This window comes from Haliotis asinina, chromosome 11 (assembly GCF_037392515.1).
Source record: "Haliotis asinina isolate JCU_RB_2024 chromosome 11, JCU_Hal_asi_v2, whole genome shotgun sequence".
In the NCBI taxonomy this organism is placed as follows: Eukaryota; Metazoa; Mollusca; class Gastropoda; order Lepetellida; family Haliotidae; genus Haliotis; species Haliotis asinina.
In genome coordinates, this window is record NC_090290.1 from 35943317 (window position 1) to 35970870 (window position 27554).

Below are 27554 nucleotides of genomic sequence, written 5' to 3' on the forward strand. Positions count from 1 at the left end.
TGACATAATTTGAAACAAAGTACCGTTATGTGAATTTTCTGTTGTGTACAATTTTACACCTTCTGAACTTTGACACAAAAGGCAAGAAATGAACACTGACTCCAAAGTACTTTATATATTCCGTTTATGCAACTGTATATTATGTTAGCACTCTCCTGTAAACCGTATTACCAGTGGTATTAGCTTATTACCTGGAGAGGTATTTACAGAAGGAAATTTTGCCTTTACCGATCAAGTTTTCGTTTTCGATAAAGATATATTTAAACCAACAATGAACAAGCCTGGCCTTTGTAGTCTATTCAATAAATCTATGAAAGAGGTTTGTCTTCCTTGACAAATAACGCTTTGACTTGGTCAGTGATTTTACACCACCCGAAGACTCTCGAACCAACGTGACTCCGTCTCGCTAGAGTCTACGTCAAGGCAGTCTGGAAATCGTACTTCCCAGTGCACACTTATTCCGCGAAATACCTATTGTATTATGTTAATGCATTAACTAGACAACTGGTTGGTTCTCTGCTGGGGGTCTCAAGCCTTGATACAATCAATCTCTTGATTATCGACCGACTCGCACATGCGCAGAACTAATTGGAACGTCGTTACCGCAAGCATTGTTGTGTGGACTTGACAAGGAACAGTCCGACCCATCTTGGAGTTATTCTGAGCAGATTTTCGACAAAGGTAGGTTCACATTTAGTATACGGAACGTTGTGTCAGTCTGTGTAACATCCTTTGATTTTTCCAACAAAACCAGGTGAAGATACAGACAGAAGATACAGGTAAAGATGACTATTGATCATCCCCCGAACGTAGGTAGACATAGAGCAGCATGACCTACATAGATCACCTGGGATACCCGATAACGCTGACATTTCGGTTTGGGGACGTTTGTTCTTCGCAAAAAGCATATGTTTTTACCTTTATATGTCAAATATGAATTAATGCTATGTCACGTACCCTAATAGTACTGACAAGAGAAAAAAGGTCGGATAAGAGAGAGGGGAGAGAGAAAGAGAGGGAGAGAGTGAGAGAGAGAGAGAGAGAGGGAGTGGGGGGAGGGGAGAGAGAGGGAGAGAGAGATGGAGAGAGGGAGAGAGAGACGGGTGGGGTTTGGGGGAAGGTCGCCTGAGCAAACATTGATCATGCGTCCCTTTGCGTAAGTCAATATATGTGAAAGCACTCGCATTTAGTGTATTTAATGCCGTCATCACATTCATCTCACAAAAAGCGTGTTTATTCAGTAAGGTTCCCGGACGTGAAAATGCTATACAGTTATATATCAGTGAGTCTATTTACATGAATTCAAACCCACGTATTGGTACGGGGTACGTTGTGAGTAAATTGACCTGTTTAAACATGTCAAAGGCTGTCAACGATGAATGCCATTGCATCGACATGGCCACAATGAGATTGATGTAAGTCGAATAAGTCATTTAAGCCGTTCTAGTATGTAGGTAAATAAGCCTAGTCCTCTTGTGGCGTGTTTCAGTAACACTTCAATATAACCCCCGTTCCCTCTCTCTCACATTTTATATACAAACTGTAAATAACTTGTGTTGTAACACTGGACATGTAGCTCTCTATACCGCCTTTCATTATCATCTTAAATTCGGCCACAGTATTTTATCAAACAGTGGCAGCTGTCGTGTCTTTGTTTGCACTGATCACGTTATAACAACACATCAGTGTCGTCTAACTGTTGTCATGACAACACTTCATCAACATGTGTATATGTATTACCACTATCGTCACGCGCAACAGAACTCAAAATCCATGCTTGTCTCGGTAATCTCCGTCAAGCGGTTTTAACCATGGAAAGGGTAACGTTGTGTAAATACCAATATTTTTAAAGTCACAAAATTGACAGATCGATTGAAATGTGTGCTCGTCAGCACGGAATCCGCGACATTAAAGGCAACGCGTTTCTCAGACCGATATTTGTCACTGAAGCAGACATTCTTTCCAAGAAGCGATGAATTATGTAGGGACAATTCCTCTGTTGTTGCAATCAATAGCATGGTGCGTGCCAACTGTATGAGACAGTGTCGTCTTGTACACAAGACAAGGGTTCACCATTGAAGACAACGGCAAAAAAATCTCCACCAACCAGATGTTTGTCTTAAGTGAGTGAGTGAGTTTAGTTTTACGCCGCACTCAACAAGATTCCAGCTACATGGTTTGTAATTAATCCAGTCTGGACCAGAAAACCCAGTGATCAACAACATGAGCATCGATCTGCCTAATTGCTAACCGATGACATGTGTCAACCAAGTCAGCGAGCCTGACCACTCGATCCCGTTAGTCGCCTCTTACGACAAGCATAGTCGCCTTTTGTGACAAGCATGGGTTGCTGAAGGCCTACCCCGGACCTGGACGGGTCGTTTGCCCTGGGAGGCACCTAACAGGATAGATGGTCACTCTCACTGACCTGCTTGATGCGTGTCTATCTTAGGCTAATTATGTAGACAGATGGTCATGATGTCAATCACAGGATTGTCCAGATTCGACTATTTATTTGAACACCCTCAAAATCAGACACCTAATCGCCAGCACACAAAGTCAGCCGCCACGAGTGTAATCCCAAACGTAACATTTATCAGATTTGACCACTTTCTAAACGGCATCGTGTAATCGTGTAAAGAAATGATGATGATGATGATGGTGGTGGTGAAGACGACCATTGATGATGGCAATGATGATGATAATAAAGTTGTTGATGATGATGATGATGACGACGTTTCTTTCATATTGACTAGATAGGGTAATGGTTCCCCATAGTCTCGCGTGTTTGCATGATATTTCTAGGTTTTTTATGGCTTTTAATATTTTGTGTGCGTTTCTACGTAATCCTACGCCGCACTCACTTTGCTGTTGTTGAGATTGTTAATGATATTGCTGTCTATAACATTTAATAAAAAATATTTGATTTGTTTCGATCAAAATATGGAATTTGTTACGTTTCTTTAGGCAACATACACCGTAGCTGTCATAAAGACCATAAAGCAAATATATCCAAGAAAGCCCACGCAAGTCTAGAAAATGTGGCAAGTCTAGATTTTCACGGATTCAGTAGAAAGTGTCAGGGCTAATTTCCATTATATTTGGCCTACTATCAACTTTTTTTTCTAAGATCGTGAATGTGCACGCTTCACAAACAGTGTGGTTTTTAGAGGTCGTAGCATTAATTGAGACTTAACGTTATTGACTTATGTACAAGTGTCCACATTATAAAATATGCAGTTGACATTTTGTGTACTATGTTGGAAGTCTCCTGTCTTCCAGTCGAAATTGTAGGCATACTATTAAATTTGTGTTGCAATACCACCCTTCTTCATTCTTTGTACAGAGTTCTAAATACGTCCCGTGAAGATCTCAACTAGAAAGTTTCAGATGTCCAATGTTTGTCACAGGCGAAGAGTGGTATCGGGTGGTCAGCTCATTGACTCTGTGGATGTATGTCACCACAGGCCGATGTCCAGCATGTCAATCAGAGTATTATATATGTCCAGAAGGGATTATTTACAACCTCCGTCATATATGATATTGCCGAGTGTGACGTTAAGCAAACAAACAAGACAAACAAAATGTTATGAGGGTTTGGCGAAAATCTGAACCAACCTTATCAGTTCTCAAGCCCACTTGTCCATGCGTCAGTGACCCTGTTTATACGCTTTGATCTGTTACACAAGCAAATCTCCAGCCTACACAAACATGCATTGCTAGGTAAATATGATGCGTGATATTTTCTAACGTCAATTGCCTGGTTATTATACGGTCGTGCATATACTTATCGGCAGTAAACATGGGCGTTCGTGAAGCTTGAATGAAATTCTCGAGTCCGTTGTGCAGGCAGTCAGGTCGGCTGTATCGACACCCTTGTATTTCATTGTTAAGGGGTTCTTTACGGTCGTAATGGTATAAAATCGTCTCATTCAGTCGAGTGAGTGAGTGAGTGAGTTTGGTTTTACGCCGCTTTTAGCAATATTCCAGCGATACCACGGCGGGGGACACCAGGAAATGGGCCTCACACATTGTACCCATGTGGGGAATCGAACCCGGGTCTTGGGCATGACGAGCGAACGCTTTAACCACTAGGCTACCCCACCGCCCCTCATTTCCTTAAACGAGAGTTTTCATACATTCACACGTTCATTATGCAAATGCATTATATTTTATTCTAAATGGTATCATACCTGATACTAAAACAACTCACTTTCAACAACACTGCACTATTTCGCCCATCCTTGCTCAAAATTGAACTTTGATTGTCCGTAGACAGGCGAACACTCAAATCATTGGCTTATCAACGTCCTATTATACAGTTACTCTATTTGTGTGATTTTTTCAAAAACAAATTGCTAGCTATAATGAATATCAGTAATTATTATTAGTGTAAAAATCATTGTAAAATGCAAAACCGTTTTCGTTTTCTTTGCTTGCAGTACACGAGGCAGTGACACGAATGTTTTGCATTTAGTCAGACCGTATCTTGGCACAGTGATAGGGTGCCTATTCCAAGAGGGTTAGTGGTTCGGTTCTGTGGTTATGCCATGCCAAAAGCCAGTAAAAGGCGCCAAACGGTGTTCACCAATATGGCACCGAGCGAGGCCTGGGCCTAGATTTTCGAAGCTCTCTTAGCGCTAGGATAGTCGTAAGTGCCACACGTTTAAACTAACTTACGACTAACTTGGCCCTAAGAGAGCGTCGAAAATCTAGGCCCTTGTCGGTTAGGAATCTGAACAGTGACTGAATTTGGTATCCGCTTGGCGTACCGTTTTTGTGGACCAGGGTGCCGTTGTGCAAAGCGACTTTGCCGCTAAGATGACCGTAACTGCCATACATTAACATAGACTTAAGGTAGTCTTTGTGTTAAAGTTGTTTTATATAGCGGTACCCAGCACTGTACTGCTATGTGTGTGAACTAAACCCAATTTATCATAGGACTCAGAGAGTACTTGATTTAGACTACTAGTTGTCAAACTTCACTTCTCGTCTATACAACAGCTGTTTCAGATTTATGTCTGACATGGAATTTCATCCAACCCCACCCACTAGTAACAAAACGGAAACATGGCTAGGGCGAACAAGCGTTAAATACAATTCATATGCAGTAGGAATACACTTCCAAAACCCACGTATCTGGATAGTTACGACTAGCAAAATGTTTCCACATACATGTTAAACTATAAATAAATTGTAAATGAATTATCTCTAGATAAGCTGGGTTTAACATAAACCTCATTAGTCGGTAAACCCCATTGTTTCAGTAAGTAAGTTAACCTATAGCCAGATTGGTAAATCAAAGGCGTTGTTATAATAGGAACAGTGTAGGAATTAACCACTGGTCCGCTAGCCCGTGGTTAATAAAAATCCATTCGGGCCAGTAAATCTTCACAGTTACTGACCCGACTGACTGGTGGATTTTCAGGGTGTAATTTTGTAAATATACCACTCTCACGCCACTCTCTCCGCTTTGTTAAGTTATATTACACTACACATTATGGTCTGGCAAATAATGTTCATCCTAGCAAAATAATGCTGAAACCCGCGCCTACATTCACATTTTGGCTTGTGAAATATTTACGAGCTAGTTACTTTCAGGCATAGCTATCAAAACTGGCTAGCAAAATTTATAAACCCTTCTGCACACGCCGTCACGAGATAAGGCTGTATATGCTCATACTGGTGACATAGAGTGTTCCAAATTACTTTAATCTGTATCATCACACGTATCGAGGATTACATTTGTATAGCTTAGGCAGCTAGTTAGTTCAGCCAACACACCATGAGGCCTATTATCTGTAAAGTATGAATTATTAGGTGTGATGGGGTATCATGTGCGTATGACTTTAATGACAATGTCATGTGATCTGTTACGGAGTATTCATCTGTTAGTTGGATCTGTATAATTGTTTTGCTGCTGTAATGAGTGAGCGAGTTGGGTTTCACGTCACTGTTAGCAATCAGGGGCCTTATTCTCGAAACGTTCGTAACCCTAAGGATTCTTAACTGTGATCGTAACCAATGTGTTAAGAATGGCCCTAAGAAGTTCGTAGAGCTACGAACGTTTCGAGAATAGCTATCCTCTATTCCAGCAGGCGGGAGACACCAGAAATGGGCTTCACACAATTTACCCATGTGGGGAACGAACCCGGGTATTCGGCGTGAAGAGCGAACGCTTTGACCACTGTTCATGTAAACACGCGCCACTATCTTGAAGAAAATAGCGTAATTACCGTGTCACATATTTTCTTACAGAAAATTTCAACGTTTCATAATAGAATTTAAAAGACATTATCCGCCCATTTAGACCCATGAGACACAAGCGTACAGTAGACAATTCATACGTTAAAAAATACTAGAATAAGATAGATTCAAAGCAGAATATCATGAGTTGAGTTATTTATTAAGGTGAAGTTAGGTGTTTGTGGCACCTTTCACGCATTTGTACAACTCTTGTGCATAAGTACTTATCATTATTATTTTGCGTTATAACTAGTGGCGTTTCGATTAATTTAAATAATGAAGATTAGTCGTAGTGTCCAAGCAATCGATCACACTTTCACACAATCGAACACAAACTATTTTAGAACTACTCTTTTAGTGTTTAAAATACTTGACGACAGAACACATGTTAGAACTCTTGAAAACGTATTTAATTTTTAGAAAACTCCCATCACTTACTGAAAAGTCGTTACTGATTATTTCTTGAAAACTCCGTCATCACTTAAAAGTAGCAAATCGCATAATTTTACGTTGGATTTGAAATTAGCAAATGCACAGTCTCTAAAACAGAGAACAACATCATGCCAATCTGTATTAACGACCTGAATAAAAAATATCTTTAAAATGACCATAATCAATTTTTCGATGATACCTCGTTGGAAATGAACCAAGAGATTGTGAGATTTGAACCAATTCCCGACACTAGTTATGACAATAAAAAGAACTGGAGGAGACAGAAGTGACATTGAATGATTGTAAATTGCATCAATCTCATCAAGACGGATATCTTCATAATGGCTGCATTTCATCAGGAAGTGGCATTCGTCTTCAATCTCGTCAAGGAAAAAACATTTTCAGATTCGATCCTGGAGAGGGATAGGGGACGACTGAATCTTCTTAGCTCGATTCTAAGGATTCTGTATGAATCATCTTACAGTTCAACGGTTGGTGAGGGGCGGAGGGGTAGACGAGCGGTTAAAGCGTTCGGGAAGACCTGGGTTCGATCACAACATGAGTTATGCACACTGTGCCCATATATAGTATCGGGTAAAATTATGTATATAATTTAAAGATACACACATAGACTATTTTATAAAATAATAAGTTCTTTATAAGGTAACGTTTAAAGATACCGACATGTAAAATGTGCACGATATGGTGTATGTTAATATGAAATTTAGCATATAAGTAAAATTATACATAAAATAATTCCTATCCCAAAACAGCTTGCAACACATAAATTAGAAAATGCGGACAAATTCATTATAACAGAAAAAGTGTTCTCTGTGCCCAAACACGGAAAACAGGGTGAGTTGTGATCAAACATGCAGGGAGGCAAATATTTAATTGACGGAATTCGTGACAAACGTCATGCAGGGTAAACACAAGTCTGGTACCCCGGTATAAAACATTCCGACATGTTCTCGTACACTCATGTCCTATCAGTGTCCCAAGTGTAATACAACATGTTTTCAATGTCACTAGTCAGGACGTCTATACCATGTGTTTGCTGATTTATTGTCAGATAATTGATTTATATAACGCGGTAAGTGCATTTCATTGTGTGTCAGTGTTTTCTGTTTGAACTGGAGGGGTTTCTGTGTATATACTTATATACTTAGTCTTTTGTGCTGACGCTATAGCAAGGAAGTCGATGCTCCTATGTTATATCAATACACATTGTGCACTAGGCTTTTTAAATAAATACTATTTTCCAATTCTCAAGTTTGAAAGCCAAGTTTTTTTAGCCATTAGACATTGCAATCTGCAAGTCATAGTTTTCAAGGTCACCTGTTGTTTAGGACTTAATCTGAATATCACGACGTTCATTTTGTCGGCTGAAAATAGCACAAAGCCTTACATGGATTTCAGAAATTTGCACTTGAGTGATGTGCCGAGTTCCATTATCAGATCGATATGGTGTTACATCTTGAATATTTTTTATATCTCGACTGTTCTAACGATGGGGACATTTAACGGTACAGGGTCTCGCTCCCCGAAACATTCTGGCTGCATATGCGCAGTAACCCGTATGCGTAATTTTAATCTAAATTCGTGTATTCAGTATGGCACACAATAAGAGAGAGAGAGAGAAAGAGAGAGGGAGAGTGAAAGTGACAGAGAAAATGGGTGAGAGAAAGAGTGAGAGACACCTAAAATAAGAGAGAAAGAGAGTGAGACAGTGATAGATGGATAGGTAGAGTGAAAGTGAGAGGGAGAGAAAGAGTGAGAGACTATGAGACAGAGACAGTAAGAGTGAGTGAGACAAACAGAGTGAATGATAGAGACAGATAGAGTGAGTGAGAGAGAAAGAGAGAGAGTGGGTGAGACAAAGACTGAGTGAGAGAGAGTCTCTTACTATTTCACGAATAACATTTTCATAGAGTAGAAGTGTAAAGGTATCATTGAAACAAAATCCATGTTATTTCACTCCAGTGATTGTTGCTTTTCAAACAATACCGTAATTCCTAACTTAGTGGAGGTAAACAAGCAAACATGTCCATATCACAAACAATTCACGATCAACATCACACCACAACAGGGAATCCTGCTACTGGATATAGAGATACAATTAACCTGAACGGGATCTCCATTGCACAACCTCGGCAATAACACTGCATTATAGATGAAGACAAGACATTGATCATCGTGTTTGTGTGCAAGGAACTGAATATAGTTATCTTACGATCTGATTAAATCATGCTCCCCTTGCTTTCTGGAATGGAGGAATGAAGTCTGTCTCATGGAAAATGTTTACATTTTCTTTTCTTCAAATGCAAAGGTCACCTGTTGTGCAGGACCTATTCTCAAAGTCACGAAGTTAATTCTGAAGGCTGAAAATAGTTCCGGCAGAAATGAAATCATTCGTAACTACTCGTGTCCTTTCCGGAAAGCCGGATGGCGTGTTCTTACAGGTCACGGAAAGAGGCGACTAGTTACGAATGGGATTTCGTTAGGGTGACGTACTGAGGTATATTGCTCAGATCTACATTGTGTTACATCTTGAATTATTGTTCTGTAGTCCCGACTGTTTTAGTGATGAGAAATGTGATGATTCAGTGCTTCATTCTACCTCCCCGACCCATTCATTCTACAAATGCGTAAACTATTTTATTTTTCACAGTCATATTCTAAATGTCATATATAACAGTTTCTGGTTTATGTCAGGATACCATCAGCAAAAAATGTCATTTCAACGTGGTTTCAATAACGTTTAATTAAATTCACTCAGAAATGAACAATGATTGAAATATGATTCTATCTTGCCTTGTAATCTGAAATCTGATTACACAATGCCATTTAGGAAGTGGTGAAATGCAACATATGACACATTTAGCATTTCACTTTCTTAGTAAAGTAAAAATTCTAGCATTTTTCTTCTGCCTGACTCTGAGGGTGCGGGTTCGAATGCCCCCAAAATAATTTTAAAAAGTACTATAATTTGTACTTTACTAGGAAAGTGAAATCCCAAATATGTCATATGGCGAATCTCTCGCAGTGTGAAATATTACAGTTGTCTGTACCCCTACATACCTGATATCAAAACCACATTTGACATTATTATAAATCAAAACTAAGGCTGGTGTAAACGTTTACAACATCATGATCATGATAACAACTGATAAATAAATAATAAATAATAAATAATAAATAATAAATAATAAATAATAAATAATAAATAATAAATAATAAATAATAAATGTTTCCATCTTAATGATCATGATCAACATTGAGGCTGTTAGAACCGTTCCCATCATCGAAATTTAGGCTGCTAAAGAAACTTTACATCATCATGATTATGATGAAGTTTGAAGGCGTTAATAAACTTTACACCATTATGATTGTCATGAAGTTCGAAGGCGTTAATAAACTTTACACCATTATGATTATGATGAGGTTTGAGGCTGTTAATAAACTTTTTCACCATCATGGCCATAACGGTGGAAAAGAATGTTAACAACCTTTTTTTATGTCAGAAAAATGTTAAATTTGGTTATTATTTATTCCGGCTGACGTCAAAGAAAATCACATTCATTAATGATCATCATTATCATCATTTATTCACAAAGAGTAGACCATAGTAGACCATTGCATGTTTATACTTTGCTTGTTTCCCATATGATATTTCTTTTTTAAAACATTTTAGACCCATGAAGGTCCGTGTTAGAATTGATCTTCATTACCCATGCTTGTCGTAGGAAACGACAAACTGGATCATGTTAAGTTGGTTGGCACATGCATGCCAGCGGTCCCAGTTGCGTAGATCGTTTCTCACGCTGTTGATCACTGGATTGTCTGGTCCAGACTAGATTATTAAGATCCCAGCGCCATATAGCTGGAATATCGCTGAGTGCGGCGTAAAACAAACTCACTAACCCCCTCACCATGTTTTCAACTTATTGGCATGGAAATATAAAAAACATAATCGATTCTAGTCGTTGGGTAGTTCACACACACACACACACACACACACACACACACACACACACACACACACACACACACACGCACGCACGCACACACAAACACACAAACACACACAAACACACACACACACACACAAACACACACACACAAACACACACACACAAACACACACACAAACAGTGTTACACAACACATTTCAGGAGAGTCGTGTATTAAAAAGCGTGTTACAAAACATCTCCGTTACGGATAGAATTTTACCAGACGCACTCGCATAGAAAAGTTCGGAAAAACATCAATCATACTACCTGTAAGAGGTCTCCCGTTCTGTTGAATTCCTGTCAGACGCATCAATGGTAGCAATTGTCAACTCCGAATGATCATTTAATGATTTTATATAACTGTTGAATTGATACTTCAGATTTATACTCGGCACTGTTGTAGACAATCACTGATCCGCGCATAACAACCGCAGATCGAATATTCCAGTGCCTGTTTCCTGTATGGCTGAATCTGTTTAAATGATACCCAACGTTGAATGAGTGCGTTGCTGCTTAAACAGGTTTTAATTCTGTATCACTGTATGTGTGCGGGGCGATTGGGTAGCTTAGTGGTTAAAGCATTATATTGTCACGCCGAAGATCTGGGTTCGATTCACGACATGGGTACAATGTATGAATCCCATTTCCATTTATGGAGTCCCCCGCAGGGATATTGCTGGAATAGTGCCAAAAGCGGCGTAAAACTGAACTCAGTCAGTCACTTACTCATTCACTCACTCACTCAGTCATCGGCACACAAAGTCAGCCGTCTAACCCTATCGGCCTTTGGGGTTTCCACTTGTGCCACTCACTCACTCACTCACTCACTCACTCACTCACCAGCACACAAAGTCAGACGTCTGACCCCATCAGCCATCGCGGTTAAAGTAATCAGTACTTTTACTGAGAAAGTTTAATCCCAGATAAACACTGTATACTTCCTTTGGTAAGCAATGTAAATTATTTACACACAGGCACAGAACAGAAGAAGCGGTTCAAATATTACCCAACTAGAACGTACAGACAGGTAAGGGTACACGTGACACTATCTCGGATAACAGGTTTTATTGTGTTGCTGCGCGGTTTATTTCACAATAACCATTTGCGGCAAAGCGCTGACCGACACGCACGTCTCATTTAGCTTCTCTATTCATTACTGCAAACACCAGCAGTGACTGGACACGACGTCGATGTGACGTCAGTAAAAGCAATCAGTTCTTTTCCTTTGTTGCAGTAAACGAACCGATTTCCATATTTATTTGTTTTGCGTTTTAATGAACGAGGAACCTGGGGGATGATGATCCGCACTCGTAGAGAGTTGCGGCCCTTGGACATACAAGAATACTATGTTTCTACATATGCACATGGGTTTGTTGGAATACCATTATCCAGATAGATGGACGGCATCAAATATACCATTGTGACTTTACTGAACTTATGGAAAACACGCAAGACATTAGGGAACTTCGAGCTTTCCTCTCCTTTTCAAATTACCATAGAATAAATGAAATATTATGTAAAAGCGTCTCTACATAATTTTGAAAGGAAGTGGGCCTTAGATCGATGCTTAATTAATGAAAAAAACCATGATTTAATCACGTATGGGGTGTGTATGCTTTGGTTTGAATGTGTGAGCGAAATGAAATTATTATATTCTATTTAATTTTTTAAACATTTATGTTTTTGTAACTTAAAAAGTCCCACGTCCTGTACAATACACATACATCATGAATGCCTCATGTGGCAGCTTCACGGAGATAAAAAAATCGAAAAAAAAGAAAATGAAATATTGTGAAATACTCGAACCACTGAGGAATGTCGATATCATGTGCAAGAAGCTCACGTACCCAATCACGTGACCAGTGACACTGACAATGACATGGTATAAACCATTCTACATTTCCTTTATACTCCGTCTTCGTCAAAGACCAAAACAGATTGTTAAGCTCTGTCATATACCAAAACCATTCTCGTAAATACCGTCTTATTTGCTATTAACATGTACCACGACCTTAAGGCATATGCACATTATCCTCCTACTTAATGACTCGGCGTTCCCAATAATACCATTCCGGAGATTAAACATGGTCTTTATATAGACGGTCGTGGTCTATTGTGGATGATATTAGACCACATGAACCCGTCAACATCTACATTCAATGTTGTAAGTAGGCAGCGTGGGGATCTATTACCTGTGCAGGGTAAACGATCAATAGACGTAGGTGCATGACGTTCACTCCCAAGCCTAAAATCATCCAGTTGTGATTGATTTCTCCATGGCAAAATAAACACTCGACCGTTCAGGCGTTTCTCATATCTAGGCCAAAGCATCGTTATCGATTTCTGAAGAATCTTTGTTAATAATTCATCACTTTCCTGCGCTTCCGTGACAAACCGTCCGAGGTACGGTCGTACAATCACACTAAGAACTCGAATATAATTGATTACAGCGCTTTGGAAATTAACAGTACCTAGCTTGATGTTGCATAATGGTCCCTGTTTATTGTCAACATATTTTAACTAATATTTTATTTTATTTTTATTTTTATTTATAGATATGTGATTCACACATTATTAGCAAAATAGTGTGTGTGTGTGTGTAAGTGAGTTTAGTTTTACGACACACTCAAGAATATTTCAGCTATATGGCGGCTGCCTGTAAATAATCACGTCTGGATCAGTCAATCCAGTGATCAACAGCATGAACATGAATCTATGCAACTGGAATATGATCATATGTATCAGCCAAGTCAGTAAGCCTGACCACCAGATCCCGTTAGTTGGCTCTTACCACAAACATTCACTCACTAATACCGTGATAATTTCACGGAAACCTACGTCCGACTCACCTGCCATTACAAGCATGTTTCAAACAATAAGATTACAATTCAGAAGCACTAGGAAGTATCTTTACACGATTCTGGTTGTACCGTAAACATGTATTTACGAATCACCATCAAACAGTTATCATTCACTTGTTAACGAACGACTGACAACTTTTTATTGTGATTTACGCGAAGCTCTTTGAAATCTTCGTTAAAAGAACATGCTCCATTGTTTCTCAGACTTTGTGAAATGTAAACGCCAAATCACTGGAATATTGCTCCGAAATAAAATTTTGAATGTGACGTCATTCTTCCTGTCACAATTTTGTTGCTATTGTTTTTTTACTCTGTATATTTTTACATTAAAAATGTAACAACTTGGCAATTCTAGTAACATACCACAGCTTTAATGCTATACTGTTACACCAACTATAGCTGTTAGGAAATTATCATCTAACTTTAACTTTTTGTGTTTACATGCAGTTCAGTGTTGCACAGGCCGTATTTCCAGATGTTGTACTCTATTTTATGCCAATATTTTATGATGCTTTTTATGATATACAACCTGTGACATTTTAATACACCACGAATAAACAATATTCTTCTATAAAACTGATATGAGGCTGTTTATCGGCCTCTTTTCTAGTTCAATGGTAAATCATTGGTGAATCTTTGACAGGAAACTGGATTACGTAAGTAATTGAATTCAAGAGCAATCCGGATCACACTGTTAACGATCTCATATTCTGAACCCTAAAAGTTAGGGATCATGAGAAATTGTTGTAAATAGTTTTAAGAAATTGTATGCTAAACTGTCACTTTGAACAGTGCCTACAACAATATTGACCCCTAAACGAATATGTATATTTGGTACAGATATTTGTTTCACAGCAATTATGTTTGGAGCACGCGTTATATATGTTGAGTATATAACTTCCATACCTGCGCCAGAAATATTCTTATTGATATGAATATTTATTTAAGGCAATGACGTTTTCTGTATTATTCCCTTTGAATAGAGTAATAGTGCAATGCCATATAGTCATATCTTGAATTAAAAGCATCAACAGATACCCGGGCGTAGAATTAGCGTTTTCGGGTGTGTTTGCTGTAAACAATTCTAAAGTACGTCCACGGTGAACCATTTTCGTTGTGAAAAGCACTGTAGAGCTTTGGCGTTGAACACAGATCGTATTGATAGTGGTCAATGAGGTGTGACAGTTGCCGACGTCACGAGGTCAGTATTATTTTACAACACATGGGGCTATAAAACCGCGGAGAGACAGTAGCACGCAGTGAAAACACCGTCCCTCCGTGGCGACCCTGCTGGGATTTATTCTAAACGTTTTGAGCACAGGTAAGTTAAAAAATTAGCAGAGTGATAATACATATGATCGATTTGCATATGCACTGACGCCCTTCTAATACGCCATGTTCTTATGACTATTATATCATCAGTTATCACATAATGCTATTGCCCTCTTGTACGTGAATTGCGAAAAAAAAAGAGTTAGGTGAACTTGTTTTGATGGCTTGCATTTGAATGCAGGTGTCATTTTCTGTGTATGGCTCTGGAACACACTCATGACAGTGAATGCTCGTTGCGGGAGACGGATGAAATAATAATTTCTGATTTCCACTCGAGTGGTGATATACTAACACAACTCATGTTGTTTAATGTTCTGAATGAATGTTGCAATCGACTGTGATGTCATTGTCACTTGCCTGTACCCCGGGGATATTGAGTGAAATGGGACAGGCGAATGGCACAGGCGTGGGGTAGTGGAGAGTTAAAGGTGGCCAGTTACAGGGACAATGGCAGCATTAGAAATTCGAAATAAAATCAAACACCACGAAAGTTTCAGACGCAAATAAGTCAAAAAGTAGATGGCAATAACTATTTCATGTGGAAGCAGCGGTGGCTGAGTGGGTTAGATGGTTGTGTGCTGGTTATTAGGTTTCAAACGGGTGTGTGTCCGAATCCTGGATGAGACCCAACGACAAAAGTATTAGAAATTTTAGAAATAGTAGTATCCTGCAACAATGCAATCGTGCTTGGTTTTCGGTCAAACAAAATTAGAATCAACAATCTAAATTACCTTCGTTATTCCCAAAAATAAAACAGGGGAACGTTTACTGGTTTCGAAATGTTTGTAAAGTGTAGAAATGTTGTGACCTAACAAATAATTTGTTAATCGTGATGAACGGTTAAATAGAGGGGGTGTCAAAATACGTCATAATTCTTTTTATATAAACGTTATATATGTAACCTTGGATAAAGCCATCTCTCCTTTAAGCAACAGGGTTTGCTAAAAATGATAAAATGAACCAAAGACATAAAATCATTTAAAAGTTATGAGCCCAAATAAGGTTAAAAACTTTCCGAGTGAAACGTTTCTCGCAAAAAGTTCGTGAATTATTTCTGTACAGACTCATGACCTTTTAGGCTGAGATTACTTGATAAAGGTACAGTAATACGGGTAAGTCGGTGTCGCTTTGTACCTTATCGTCATTACCAATGGGAGCGGTGTCAACAAATACAAACAGCTAAATCACCATAGCATCCGACAATAGCTTAAACGCGTGGCGGTGCAGATCAGGTGTTCCAGCAACAATGACAGATCAGAACACATTGGCTCTCTCCAGTCAGCAGTTATAACACGTTGACATCAAACTCATATCAACAGGTCAGCATAGCTGACAATACATCATGTATTGTATCGTTTTTGATAGAATGCCAATATCTTTATGTTCGTCTCTGTGTCAATACACGACTGTGTTCGGACTTGAATCACTCGCTGGACGTGAGACATAAATCAGTCAGGGCTGAAGTGAAACGGTTGGTAAATCACGAAGCGATCCTGAAAGGGCCCTTCAGAAGGTTGTCAATGGGAGTTTCAAAACGTGAGGACAAATATACAGCAATGATATTTTAGCTTATCAACTGTCCTTCTATACGAAGGTGTTTACCATATATAGTTATATGGCGAAGGGCTAGCGTAACTGATTTACGCAACACTATGTCGTCATTCTTAGCGTCATCACTGACGTCATGTCAGGTGAGCCCTGGTTGCCCATTCACCACTCCAATCTATTTGTATGTTATATATTTTAGTTAACAGCAGGGATAGCACCACACTATTATTGCAATATCGATAGTGAGCTAGGCCAACTATTGCAATACTGTTGCACTATTTGTTATTTCCCCTTGAATTGTTCCCATTTGATGTCATTTCGCAAATGAATGTTATGAATTTATACGAAATAAAAGTAAGTATCTGAAGTAGTTTCATTCATTTTTAAATTTAATAACTGACAAAATACTTGAAACTCAGATCAAGTTTGTTTAAGAGGAAACAGGGGCGGATAACTCTAAATCAAAACGATTTTTTTGTTTGTGTTTTTTTCGCTATGTATGTATCGAAGGAAGCCAATTAATAAACTATCTATAGTCACTCATTCTACAATCGATTAATTTCCACCAGAGACTCAACAACTGTAATCCATCGATAGTTCTATTCAGTTACAGTCATAGATATCGGTGTTCGATGAACTCCGGGAAACCATTCATGGTTACTGTAAAGGTATTCCAGGGAATGACTGAACATATGTGTGGGTACGCTGATCAGCATCCGAATATATAAGAGGAAATATTACAGAACCGTATAACGCACCTGGGACGATGGGGAAGCCCAGTGGTTCAAGTAAATATTTCGGCAGCGTAGTATCTCCAAGAATAAAACCTCCCCTTTTGCAACTATGAGAAACTTCTGTTTTCTGGAATGAAACTCACCCGGAAACTGAAACGAATCTCACCTTGGTTTCGAAAAAAGAGTTTTGGAAAGGAAGATTTTGTTGTAATATCTTTGTATTGTATTTGTGTTACAGGTAGTTGTACGCCGCCATCATGTGTAAGTGTTTCGAGGTCATCGGAAGGATTGTCATCGGCATCCTCAGCGTCATCTTCGCCGTAAGTAACCGTTGATTCTGCATATGAATTAAGTGAAATGCACATATAATCATTGTACATACAGAGGGAAGTGTACATAGTGTACATATATATAACGGTTGTACTAATAGAGCGAAGTATACATAGTGAGATGTATACATAACAGATTTACCTATAGAGGGAAATATGTCAAGTGAACTCCATACATAATGGTTGTACTTATAGAGGGATGTTATACTGTGGAAGCTGTCAAAACCGGCATCTGTCTAATCCAGCAAGTTGTCATTACCGGCATAAAATCCAAGTCCCTTCCGTGGCTTGTACATTTATCATCGGCTCTCCAATCCGGTACATTGCCTAAAGCGGATTATTTCCTCAATCTCAACGAGTGCCGGATTAGACAGCTTCCACTGTAGTGAACTACGTACATAACCGTTACACATGTAGAGGAAGTAAAGTCGTGAAGTGCAGATATAATCGAAGCATGCATTCAGAAAGGCAGTATATATACTAATGCATCTACATGAACCTTGCATGTATTCAAGAGATAAATATACTGATAAATACAACCGTTGCCCTGATACAGTAAATCATGCACTGACATCTGCAAATAACTGCTGAAACTAACAGTAAGGAATGTATGTCCTATGTAGTTATGAAGGGTCAAACATGTCGTTAAGCACCTTTCCACGTGATATTTGTGCCTATTACTGTCCCTCCTAAATTCCGCGAGGAATTTATAAGTAAATTCTGCATCCCACTTTTTAAAATTCTGCAGTTAAAACAACAATATTATATAATTTTATCTAAAAAAATGATTAATTTTGTTAAGACAAATTGCAGTGTCAGCTTAAAAAATATCATTGTAAGGTGCTTAAGAAATTACTACTTTATGAATAAAGCATCTTTATTGAAAATATCATTATAACAAATGTCTCAGTTCTATTTTGTATTACGAGTCATACTTTTAACATTTACTCCTACGTTTCGTTTCGGTTGATTGTCAATCTTAAGTGAGATTTCAAAATAAATCAATTCCTCGGCAGACCTGAAAAATGAAAATTCTGCAGGTATTCTGCGTGAAAATGTGTTTTCCGTGGACCAGACGTCTTTCTGCATCAAAAGGTAATTTTCACAATGTATTCTGCAACCGCGGATTCTAGGAATTTGTAACCCCGGTGCATGACCTACCATGTGGTATGCATGTGTATGTTCATTTCCCCTGTTCCAGATATTGGGTTTCGTGTTGCTGGTGTTTGGTATAATGGTGAAGGTGCAGTCAGATGCCATAGAGAACCTGTTCCAATCTCTAATTAACATGGCGAAAGAACAGGCCTCGGCTGCCATAGGTTCCGGTTTCGATCTGCCCACCGACAACTTCAACATCAACGATCTTGTGGGTGGCCTCGCCATCGTCTTCATCATCATCGGTATTATCATGCTGTTCATTGGAGTACTGGGCATAGCAGGAGCGTGTTGTATGGTGAAATGCATGATTATTTTGGTGAGTTGATTCGTTGACTACAACGATTTTGTCCCTTGGTCATTCAAGTTCATTTGGACGTATGCTATGGCAAGATACGTTAGTAAATGTACGCGTGCGAACTATACTGACCCAAACACTGGTTATTTAAGTAATTTGGAGTTATATTGATTTTAATACATAGCTCATTAGCGTCCGCAAAGTTTGTATGACGTGTATTGAAAGCTAAATATTAATCATACAAGTATGCTTGACGCACGTTGAAAGCTAAGTATTATTTATGCAAGTACGTTTGTCATATATTAAAAGGTAAATAGTGGTCATACATGTACGTCTGACGCACAATGAAAGCTATGTATTATTCATACAAGTAGGTATGATATACAGGAAAGGTAAACAATGGTAAACGTTTGAAATGTAAACAATGTTCAGAAAATTACGTTTGAAGTATATTGAAAGGTAAACAGACTGAGTGTTCATAAAAGTACGTTTGATGCATATTAAAAGGTAAACAGTGTTCATAGAATTACGTTTGACGTACACTGAAATGTAAACAGTGTTCATAAAAGTTCGTTTGACGTACATTGAAAGGTAATCAGTGTTCATAAAAGTTCGTTTGACCTTCACTGAAAGGTACACAATCGCTACACATGTTTCACATGTGTCTGCTTGGAGTTGCTGCACCGAAATGACGTTGTCGATACTGTATTATATGTTTCAGTACCTCATCGTTAACGTCATCTTCCTCCTCAGCCAGATTGTATTAGTCGCCATCGTCGCATCCAACAGAAGCATCGTAAGTGTGTCAAACCAGCTTTATAACACCGAGCCATCAGTGAGGGTTTGTTTGTTGTATGATCCCGTCAAATTAACGGTTAAGCGTAGTGGTTAAAGCGTTGGCTCGTCATGCCGAAGACCCGGGTTCGATTCTCCACATGAATACAATGTGTGAATCTTATTTTGTGTGCTAAATAAATATTGCTATAAGCGCCGGAAAACTAAACTCACTTACTCACTCCTGGTTAAACTGGCCTTCATTCACTTGTCGCAAGAGGCTTCTAAAGGGATTGTGTGGTCAGGCTCGCTAATGTCGTTGACATGTCATTGTATGTTTATTGTGTAGATGGATCGATGCTCTTGCTGTTGATCACTGCACTGTCTGCAGCCCGTGATCTGTAGTTCAGCATAATGTGTTATTTCTAAAAAGTACGTTCCATACAGATTTTTTTTATTAGCTTTGATGTAACGTATAGTCTCTTGGATTGACCGCGTGATATTTATCTCACGTTAATAACCGAATGCTATTAAGACATTCTGGAGCGGCAGCAACCTAAGTGTCACACCCGTAACATAACGCCATGCTTCTCTTAGGTCACCGAACCTCCAAAGGCTGGACTGAAGACGTCTCTACAACAGGAGTACCAAGGCGTTAACGGCACCGACGTCACCTCCCTCTTGTGGAACGTCATCATGAACGGGGTAAGGTAATCTTTAGCATAACACGAGATTAAAAACCCAAAATAGCTAGAGTTATAAACACAAAAACAATGGAAAGTGATGCTTTTTACAGTCACGCTTAATGTTTGAATGCAAACATGATTGCGTCGAACGTTAAGGGACCTGCATTAATACTTCGAGTTATCGGGGTGGTGGGGGAGGCTAGTGCCTGTAAAACGTCACACCAACGATTCTGTAACCTACAATATCTGGGTACAATGCTTGGCGCTACTAGTGTTGTTTCCCTCTGTGATTTTGCTGGACTACTGCTAAAACGGCGTAAAACCAAATTCATTTACTTCGAGTTATCAGAAATCCAACACAGTGGCGGATCCAGCAGGGGAGAAGGATGGGCAGCTGGGGGATGGAGTTCTCTCGAAAAAGAATACCAGAGTAACATTTCCCCTTAACCTTGGCACGTCATGATTTATGTGCACCCTTTCCACCTCTCTTCTCCCGAATCCCGGATCCACCCCTGTGACGGCGAAATTGAACGACGACAGACACAAAAATACATGCTCTCCTTCGAGACAACACATCAACATTCGAAACAATGGTATGTACACATTTATGAAACCTGTAATATTAACAAATGTTTGTTTCCAATTCAGTTGCAATGTTGCGGCATCGACAACTCACAGGACTTCTCCTCAGCCACCAAATGGACAAGTGTTTGGGGCCCTGGGACGTCGTCCAACTTCCAGACACCAGCAGCGTGCTGCAAGTCCGGTCATTTCACCAGCAGTAACCAGACGTGTGCGACATCCCCGACAACATCCAACAACAACATGAACAGTGTGAGTTAATTAACCATATATGGAGTCCATTGTGATAGTATTTGTCAGATACCATTGGTCTCAATACGTTATAAAATGAAATGTCTCGAACAACGAGATGTGACATGATCTGTTTCTCACATCAAGAAACCCGTGGACACGTGGGACATGAACCCGGTGTTACTGAGAGAGAATCGAACACAATCCTGTTTCTTACCAACTTCCGTAAGGCCCAAAATAAATAAATTTTATGTTTAAAGAGCGATCGCAATGTTGTAGTGTCTGACTGTGCCATCTGTGTCTACCTGTGTTATCTCAGTGGTGGCAGTTTCACGATGAAGATCTGTACCATTCCCGCTTTTCACCTGTGAAGATCCCGGTTAGAATTCATCTGCATTAACCCATGCTTGTCGTAAGAGGCCACAAACGGGATCGGGTGGGCAGGTTCGCTGACGTGATGGACATATGTCATCGGTCCCCAGTTGCGTAGATCGATGCTCTAGCTGTTGATCAATTATTTGCAGACTACCGCCATATGTTTGGAATTTGCTGAGAACCAAACACAACTGCACCCGAAAATCGAACAGTTTAGCTCAGCATCGATGCACACGATTGAATGCATGAGTGAGTGTGTGCACAAAAGTGTGCAGCGTTTACACTCAGATTCACTGGGAAAATGTGTATCAATTCCAGTAGCATCACATTTGGGGTACCGCAACATCTGATTACATTTTTATTATGAACTTTGTATTTCAGGGATGCTATGAGATGATCTGGGACTTCATCTTCAAGGGCACAACCTTCATCATTTTTGCGTGTGCTGACATAGGTGGTTTTGTAAGTAAAGCCAGGCCTTCTTAGTCTTTTGCAGGTGATAGATTTTGGTTGTATTGATGTGGATGGGAGTGGTGTTCAGATATGCTGATGGGCATGGGTTGGGAAGGGGTGGGTAAGACTTGGTGCGACGATTTAGGTAACTTTGTAGGTGAAGACTACACGATAAATTTAAAAGTTAAAGTAATCTACTTAAAGTATTGATTCAGTACCATAAAGCTTGTCCTGTATTTGGCTGAAACGCATAGTTTCGTAACTTTTAAGTACTTTGCACCCAATATGTTACAAATGCTAGGGCGTGGTGTGTGTAAGGGGGTTGGGGGTTGGGCTTTGGGAATTGGGGTGAGGTTGGAGTTGGGGTTGGGGTTGGGGTTGTGGCTGGTGGTTGGGGTGGGGATTGGGTTGGGGTTGGTGGTTGGAGGGGGGATTGGGGGTTGGGGTGGGGGTTGGGTCGGAGGTTGGGTTGTGGGTTGGGGTGGGAGTTGGTGATGGAGGGGTTAGCCTCAGTTTAATCGGTCACTCGTCATGTCGGGTTCGATTCCATACATGGACGCATTGTGAGAAGTCCATTTCTGGTGCAATACTGTTGGGCAAAACAGTTCACTCCCTCACCCTCTTCATGGGTTCATGAATACTGAACAAAACAATACATTGTGATCAATATACTGTGAACTGTTAACAACAGTTGCTGCTATGAAAGTTTCTGAAATAGCGTGCTACGTATTTGCTTCTAAATTTACTATAATCATCACAAATTAGTAGAACATGGTATTTATCTTCATTGTCATCTAAATTAGTATTCACTTTATGTGTATTATGTCGATGTGTTGTGAAATTCTCCCTCATAACAATATAATTCAAACAAAAATAAACTGAAGCAAACAGGAAAAATGAACCTGCATGAACTATATTGGATTTTGTTGTGCACAATCTTTGCTTCCTCTCAAAAGTTAATTTAAGAAATTTTGTTTGCTTTCACAGGCCCTCCTGACAATCTTTGCCGCCATTATCCTCTACCAGATCCTGCAGAAGAACAAGGTCGGTAGTATGGCCTAGACGGGTTGCATCTGGACAGAGGTGAGTTATTCCATTGTCAAGACTAAGCATACATTTGAGTTTTACAAGGTAACAGTAGATAAAATGAGGTTTGTCGCTGATACATCTAGTCAGAAATAAGTCATTCCATGGTTGAGGTGAAGCATACATTTCGCTAGATAATTACAATGTGAGAGGAGATAAAATAAGGTTTAGAGATCTAGTGAGAGATGAGTCATTCCAAGGTCGAGGGTAAACATACACTTGGTTACATATATACAAGGTGCTTGGGGAGTGATTGTGGTCTGTCGTTGTTACTTCTTGCCAGAAATAAGTCATTCCAGTGTCAAGACTAAACATAAATTTGGCTAGATATTTGCACGGTGAGAGGAGATAAAATAAGGTTTAGAGATCTAGGCGGAGATGAGTTATTCCACGGTCGAGGATAAAAATAAATTTGGCGAGATATGTACAAGGAGAAGTAACAGAATGAAGGTCCGGGTTAAATTATTGGCCTTCAGCAACCCATGCTTGGTGTAAGAGGCGACTAACGGGATCGGGTTGTCAGGCTTGCTGACTTGGTTGACACGTTATTGGTTCCCAATTGCGAAGATCGATGCACATGCTGTTGATCAATTATTTGCAGATTACCACTATATATCTGGAATACTGTTGATCACTGGATTGTGTGATTCAGACGCGATTATTAACAGGCATACGGAAAAATATAACTGGAATATTGCTGATATCGGCCTTAGATGCAGATGATCTGTTGATCACTGGATTGTGTGGTCCAGACGCGATTATTTACAGGCATGCCGCTATATTGCTAGAATATTGCTGAGCGCGGCGTAAACCTAAAGTCACTCACTCACTAGCACAAGAATATGTGTTAATCTCCATGTGTTGATCTTTTCAGAAACCCACACTCCTGAGCAATGCTGTGATCTCCCAACAAGGCTGAAGTCTGTAGAACCATGCTGTATTAACGTGAACAAGTATTTGTATTGTACAATGTGTGATAAATAACTCGTGTTTACTGTTTGAAGATATTCCAAGAAAATCCAAGATTGACCTCATTTATTGATGTATCGATAGGATTGACATGGAATTCCATCACAATTAACATTCGTGGCCCCAGGAACGATTTCAGTATATTTTATGGTAGACATGTGGAATTTAATTTCAAAATTTGATGCATCAGTAACAAAACTAATATCGATACAATTCCCTATTTTGACTTGTTCCACTTATTTCCGACTTTCTTCAAGTGCAGCCCGATTGTTGACAGCCGACGTCGTATAGCTGTATTGCTGAACGCGGCGTCAAACAAACACATACGCGTGACAGTCATTGTACAATTGTACAAAGTTTTTGGCAAATGTGAAAACGGTCTTGGGGTCTTTATTTCTATGAGATTCACATAAGGAGCCTAAAGAATATGAATCTGAATGAAACCAGTAAGATGTAGTTTGTCGATGGCGGTTCTGTACGTCCAGAATACATATGAAACTAGTGAGTGTACATAGGTATATTAGTAAGTGCATTGGCCGTTTCAGTATACTTGCAATATGTGATATATACACACTGTGTACAGTGACATCTCGTTAATCCGAACCGATACACAAAACCTAGACAGGTCACGTTGATAATTATTCGCCTGGAATTCAAGTGTCCGGATTATCGGGGTTCAATGTATTCACGCTATGGTTGAATGATGCATTTATGATAGCCATGTGATACAAGTGAAGCAGAATGAATGCCTTTATATCCATTCCTTTTGCAATACAACTGGAAAAGTATCAAATATACATCCCCGGTATAGCATGTTCCCTGAAGTCTACATTGGATGTATTGGAAGAATACTCTGACAAATACCATAAGACAGGTTCTAGTGAATACGGCTATATCAGTATTATCTAGTATGTTGTTCCATAAAAATTGTATATAAAAATTATATATTACTATAAACTGAGATGTTTTTGTCCTGATGTAGTGCCATCTTAGAAATCCCAGTTTTATTCCGAGGATGTTTTTTGCTCTTTATGAACTGAGACAGACACATGTTGGATAATTTGCTCTCCTTTGTTGACACTATGTACATATTATCTGAGAAGGGGAACAATATATATGAAATAAGTCACACAAATATAATGATGAATGCTGACATATGTGCTTGTCTCAGATTTCAGAGGTATTACTTCATGATTGACAGAATTGTTGTGTATCTGTAATGTCATGATCGTTTCTTGGTTAATGTGCTTGTTTCAACGATTGTGTTAAATATTTTTGGCTCAAAAACGTGAGACTTATCTCCTCACTTGTGACCATGCATGCCGGCGTTTTACAAATGTCTCATCGGGACACAGGACATTAGATACACCTAAAATTTGTTCTGACAAGAATGTTCTTGTATTTCATAAATTTTGCGACACTAGCTGCAGTAATAGGATCCATGTATAGGTTTGTACGATAAAAGCGTTGAAAAAGTAACTTTCGCATGTAAAACAAACTTTAAAACAGAAGGAATTTAGATATTTGTTCCACATAAAAATGGCAAATCCTCTAAACTTTCTCACTAAGTATCCCTGCACAAGCTACAAGTGAAGCAGGAGGTATCAAAATGATTGTATAACTACGCCTTCATGATCGTTTTATAACCGCTGACTTTAACTGTCGAAGGATCCGATACACAAAGTAGTACAATAGATCAATATATTACGTATGTTGTGGGCTGTATACAGAAAACTGACAGCGTGGTTGTTGTATAAAACGTATTTCGGTGTTCTTGTAGGAGATGTTGAAAGGATGTTGTAGAGTTAGGTTGACAACGTTGCTGAAGGTTGTTCCCATGTTGGTTGACAACAATGTAAACAACCACACACAGCTGATAATGTTCGTGAAGCACAGTTAGTATTTCATATCGAAGTAGTATTTCCCAACAAAACACCATCATCAAATGCTTGTCTTTCACTTGGAGTCATAAATGTTGACAAATGTAAAGTATATATTATATTTCACCCTTGTCTCTTGTTTGGTGACGTATTGATGACGTATTTGTTGACGTACTTATGACGTGGTTGTTGACGTATTGATGACGTGTTTGTTGACGTCACATTCAGAGGACAAGAACATATTGTCTGGGTTACAGAAGAACAATCCTATCAGTTCCATAATTAATGAAAACGTTAAAAATATTAAACATGTTGGTGAATAATAAGCAGGTCTTGTTCCTTCAACTATACACGACAGGACAGGACAATGAAGTGATCGTGCTCACAACTATTATATAAGAGATATCATATGCATTAATGGGGCTTCATTGTCTTTGAATCTATAAGATTCCGTCCAAATGTCCATCGGATCTATCCGTCCGTTTCTTTAGACATATATTTTTGTATATAATATGCGTTCTTGGTGTTGATCAGATTTGTATTGATATTTTGCGTTTATTCTTGTTAATTTTTGAACCGGTTTTGATTGTTTAGAAATGTGAACAGTTGATCTGATTACTCTATTTACCCGTCGTAAATAAATTCAATATTTCTCCTTATTGTTGGTACATCATTCATGCAAGTATCACATATTACTGGATCACATGTCATTAAAATGCATTGGCACGTTACAGGATAGTAAACGTTACATGACAGCAAAGGCAAACCGCAGCAGTATTGCAAAGCGTAACTGTACAATAAACATCCTATGGTACATATATTAATTATAAACGTTTATAATTTACATTAGGGCATCAGTGGAAATGTAATGATGGCCATCATTGCAGAAAATGATTTCAAACAACCACAAAAACCAAAATAAAACCAAATCAAACCAAAAGACAAAACAAAACAAAAACAAAAAAAACACACAAATAAACAAGCAACCCCCCCCCCCACCAGAAAAAAGAAAGAAAACAACAACAACAACAACAAAAGATAAAAAAAACCAAAACCAAAACAAAATCAATAACAAAAACAAAAACAAAAAACAAAGCAAAAACTGAACAAAACAAAACAAAAACAGTATAGCAAAGCAGTGTGCATACTGGGTTGCTGCTGTAAACAAACATATGGTACAGCAAACCATTACCGAAGTGAACGTGACAATAAAATAAACCATGACAGAACAGGGATCTATTATAGTGACCAAGTACTGTGATCGAACATTACAGAATGACAGGCCATTACAACATGTAAACCAGTACAGTGTCCCATGACAACATCTATGTGAATTGGGTTTTTCATGCTGTTGATCACTGGATCCCACACAGCTGGTGAGAAAACAAAGAAGCGAATCCTTTGTTTAGTTGATCAAGTACAATATCCATCCCCCACCCCTCTCCTGCTAATGTTATGTATCATCTGAATCATTACGTGAATATAACAATAGCAAACGAAAGTTATCAGTTTAAAAGTGACTGTATAACAAACAAAAACGCCAGTACATGTTTGAACCCAACAAAAAACA

At 39.0% G+C, this 27554-nt stretch overlaps 1 protein-coding gene across 2 annotated transcripts; it reads left to right on the top strand.

The window, feature by feature from the left end:
• The first annotated feature begins 394 nt into the window (after positions 1-394).
• On the top strand, positions 395-26643 carry LOC137255219 (tetraspanin-1-like). Of its 2 annotated transcripts, none has more exons than XM_067792639.1 (9): positions 395-681; positions 17405-17486; positions 18697-18969; positions 19670-19744; positions 20320-20427; positions 21057-21242; positions 21978-22058; positions 23037-23132; positions 24010-26643. In XM_067792639.1, the coding sequence occupies exons 2-8, from the start codon at positions 17424-17426 to the stop codon at positions 23109-23111; spliced, it is 861 nt and encodes a 286-aa protein (XP_067648740.1). In that variant the 5' UTR covers positions 395-681; positions 17405-17423; the 3' UTR covers positions 23112-23132; positions 24010-26643. The 2 variants fall into 2 exon arrangements, with proteins under 2 accessions (XP_067648740.1, XP_067648741.1); XM_067792640.1 differs by lacking the exon at positions 395-681 and adding an exon at positions 14790-14873.
• Positions 26644-27554: the final 911 nt, after the last annotated feature.

Coding starts and splice junctions, on each gene's coding strand:
- LOC137255219 (XM_067792639.1), top strand. CDS start 17,424: ATGTGTAAGTGTTTCGAGGTCATCGGAAGGATTGTCATCGGCATCCTC. Junction 20,428..21,056: donor GGAACGTCATCATGAACGGG/GTAAGGTAATCT, acceptor TTTCCAATTCAG/TTGCAATGTTGCGGCATCGA. Junction 21,243..21,977: donor CCAACAACAACATGAACAGT/GTGAGTTAATTA, acceptor TTTGTATTTCAG/GGATGCTATGAGATGATCTG.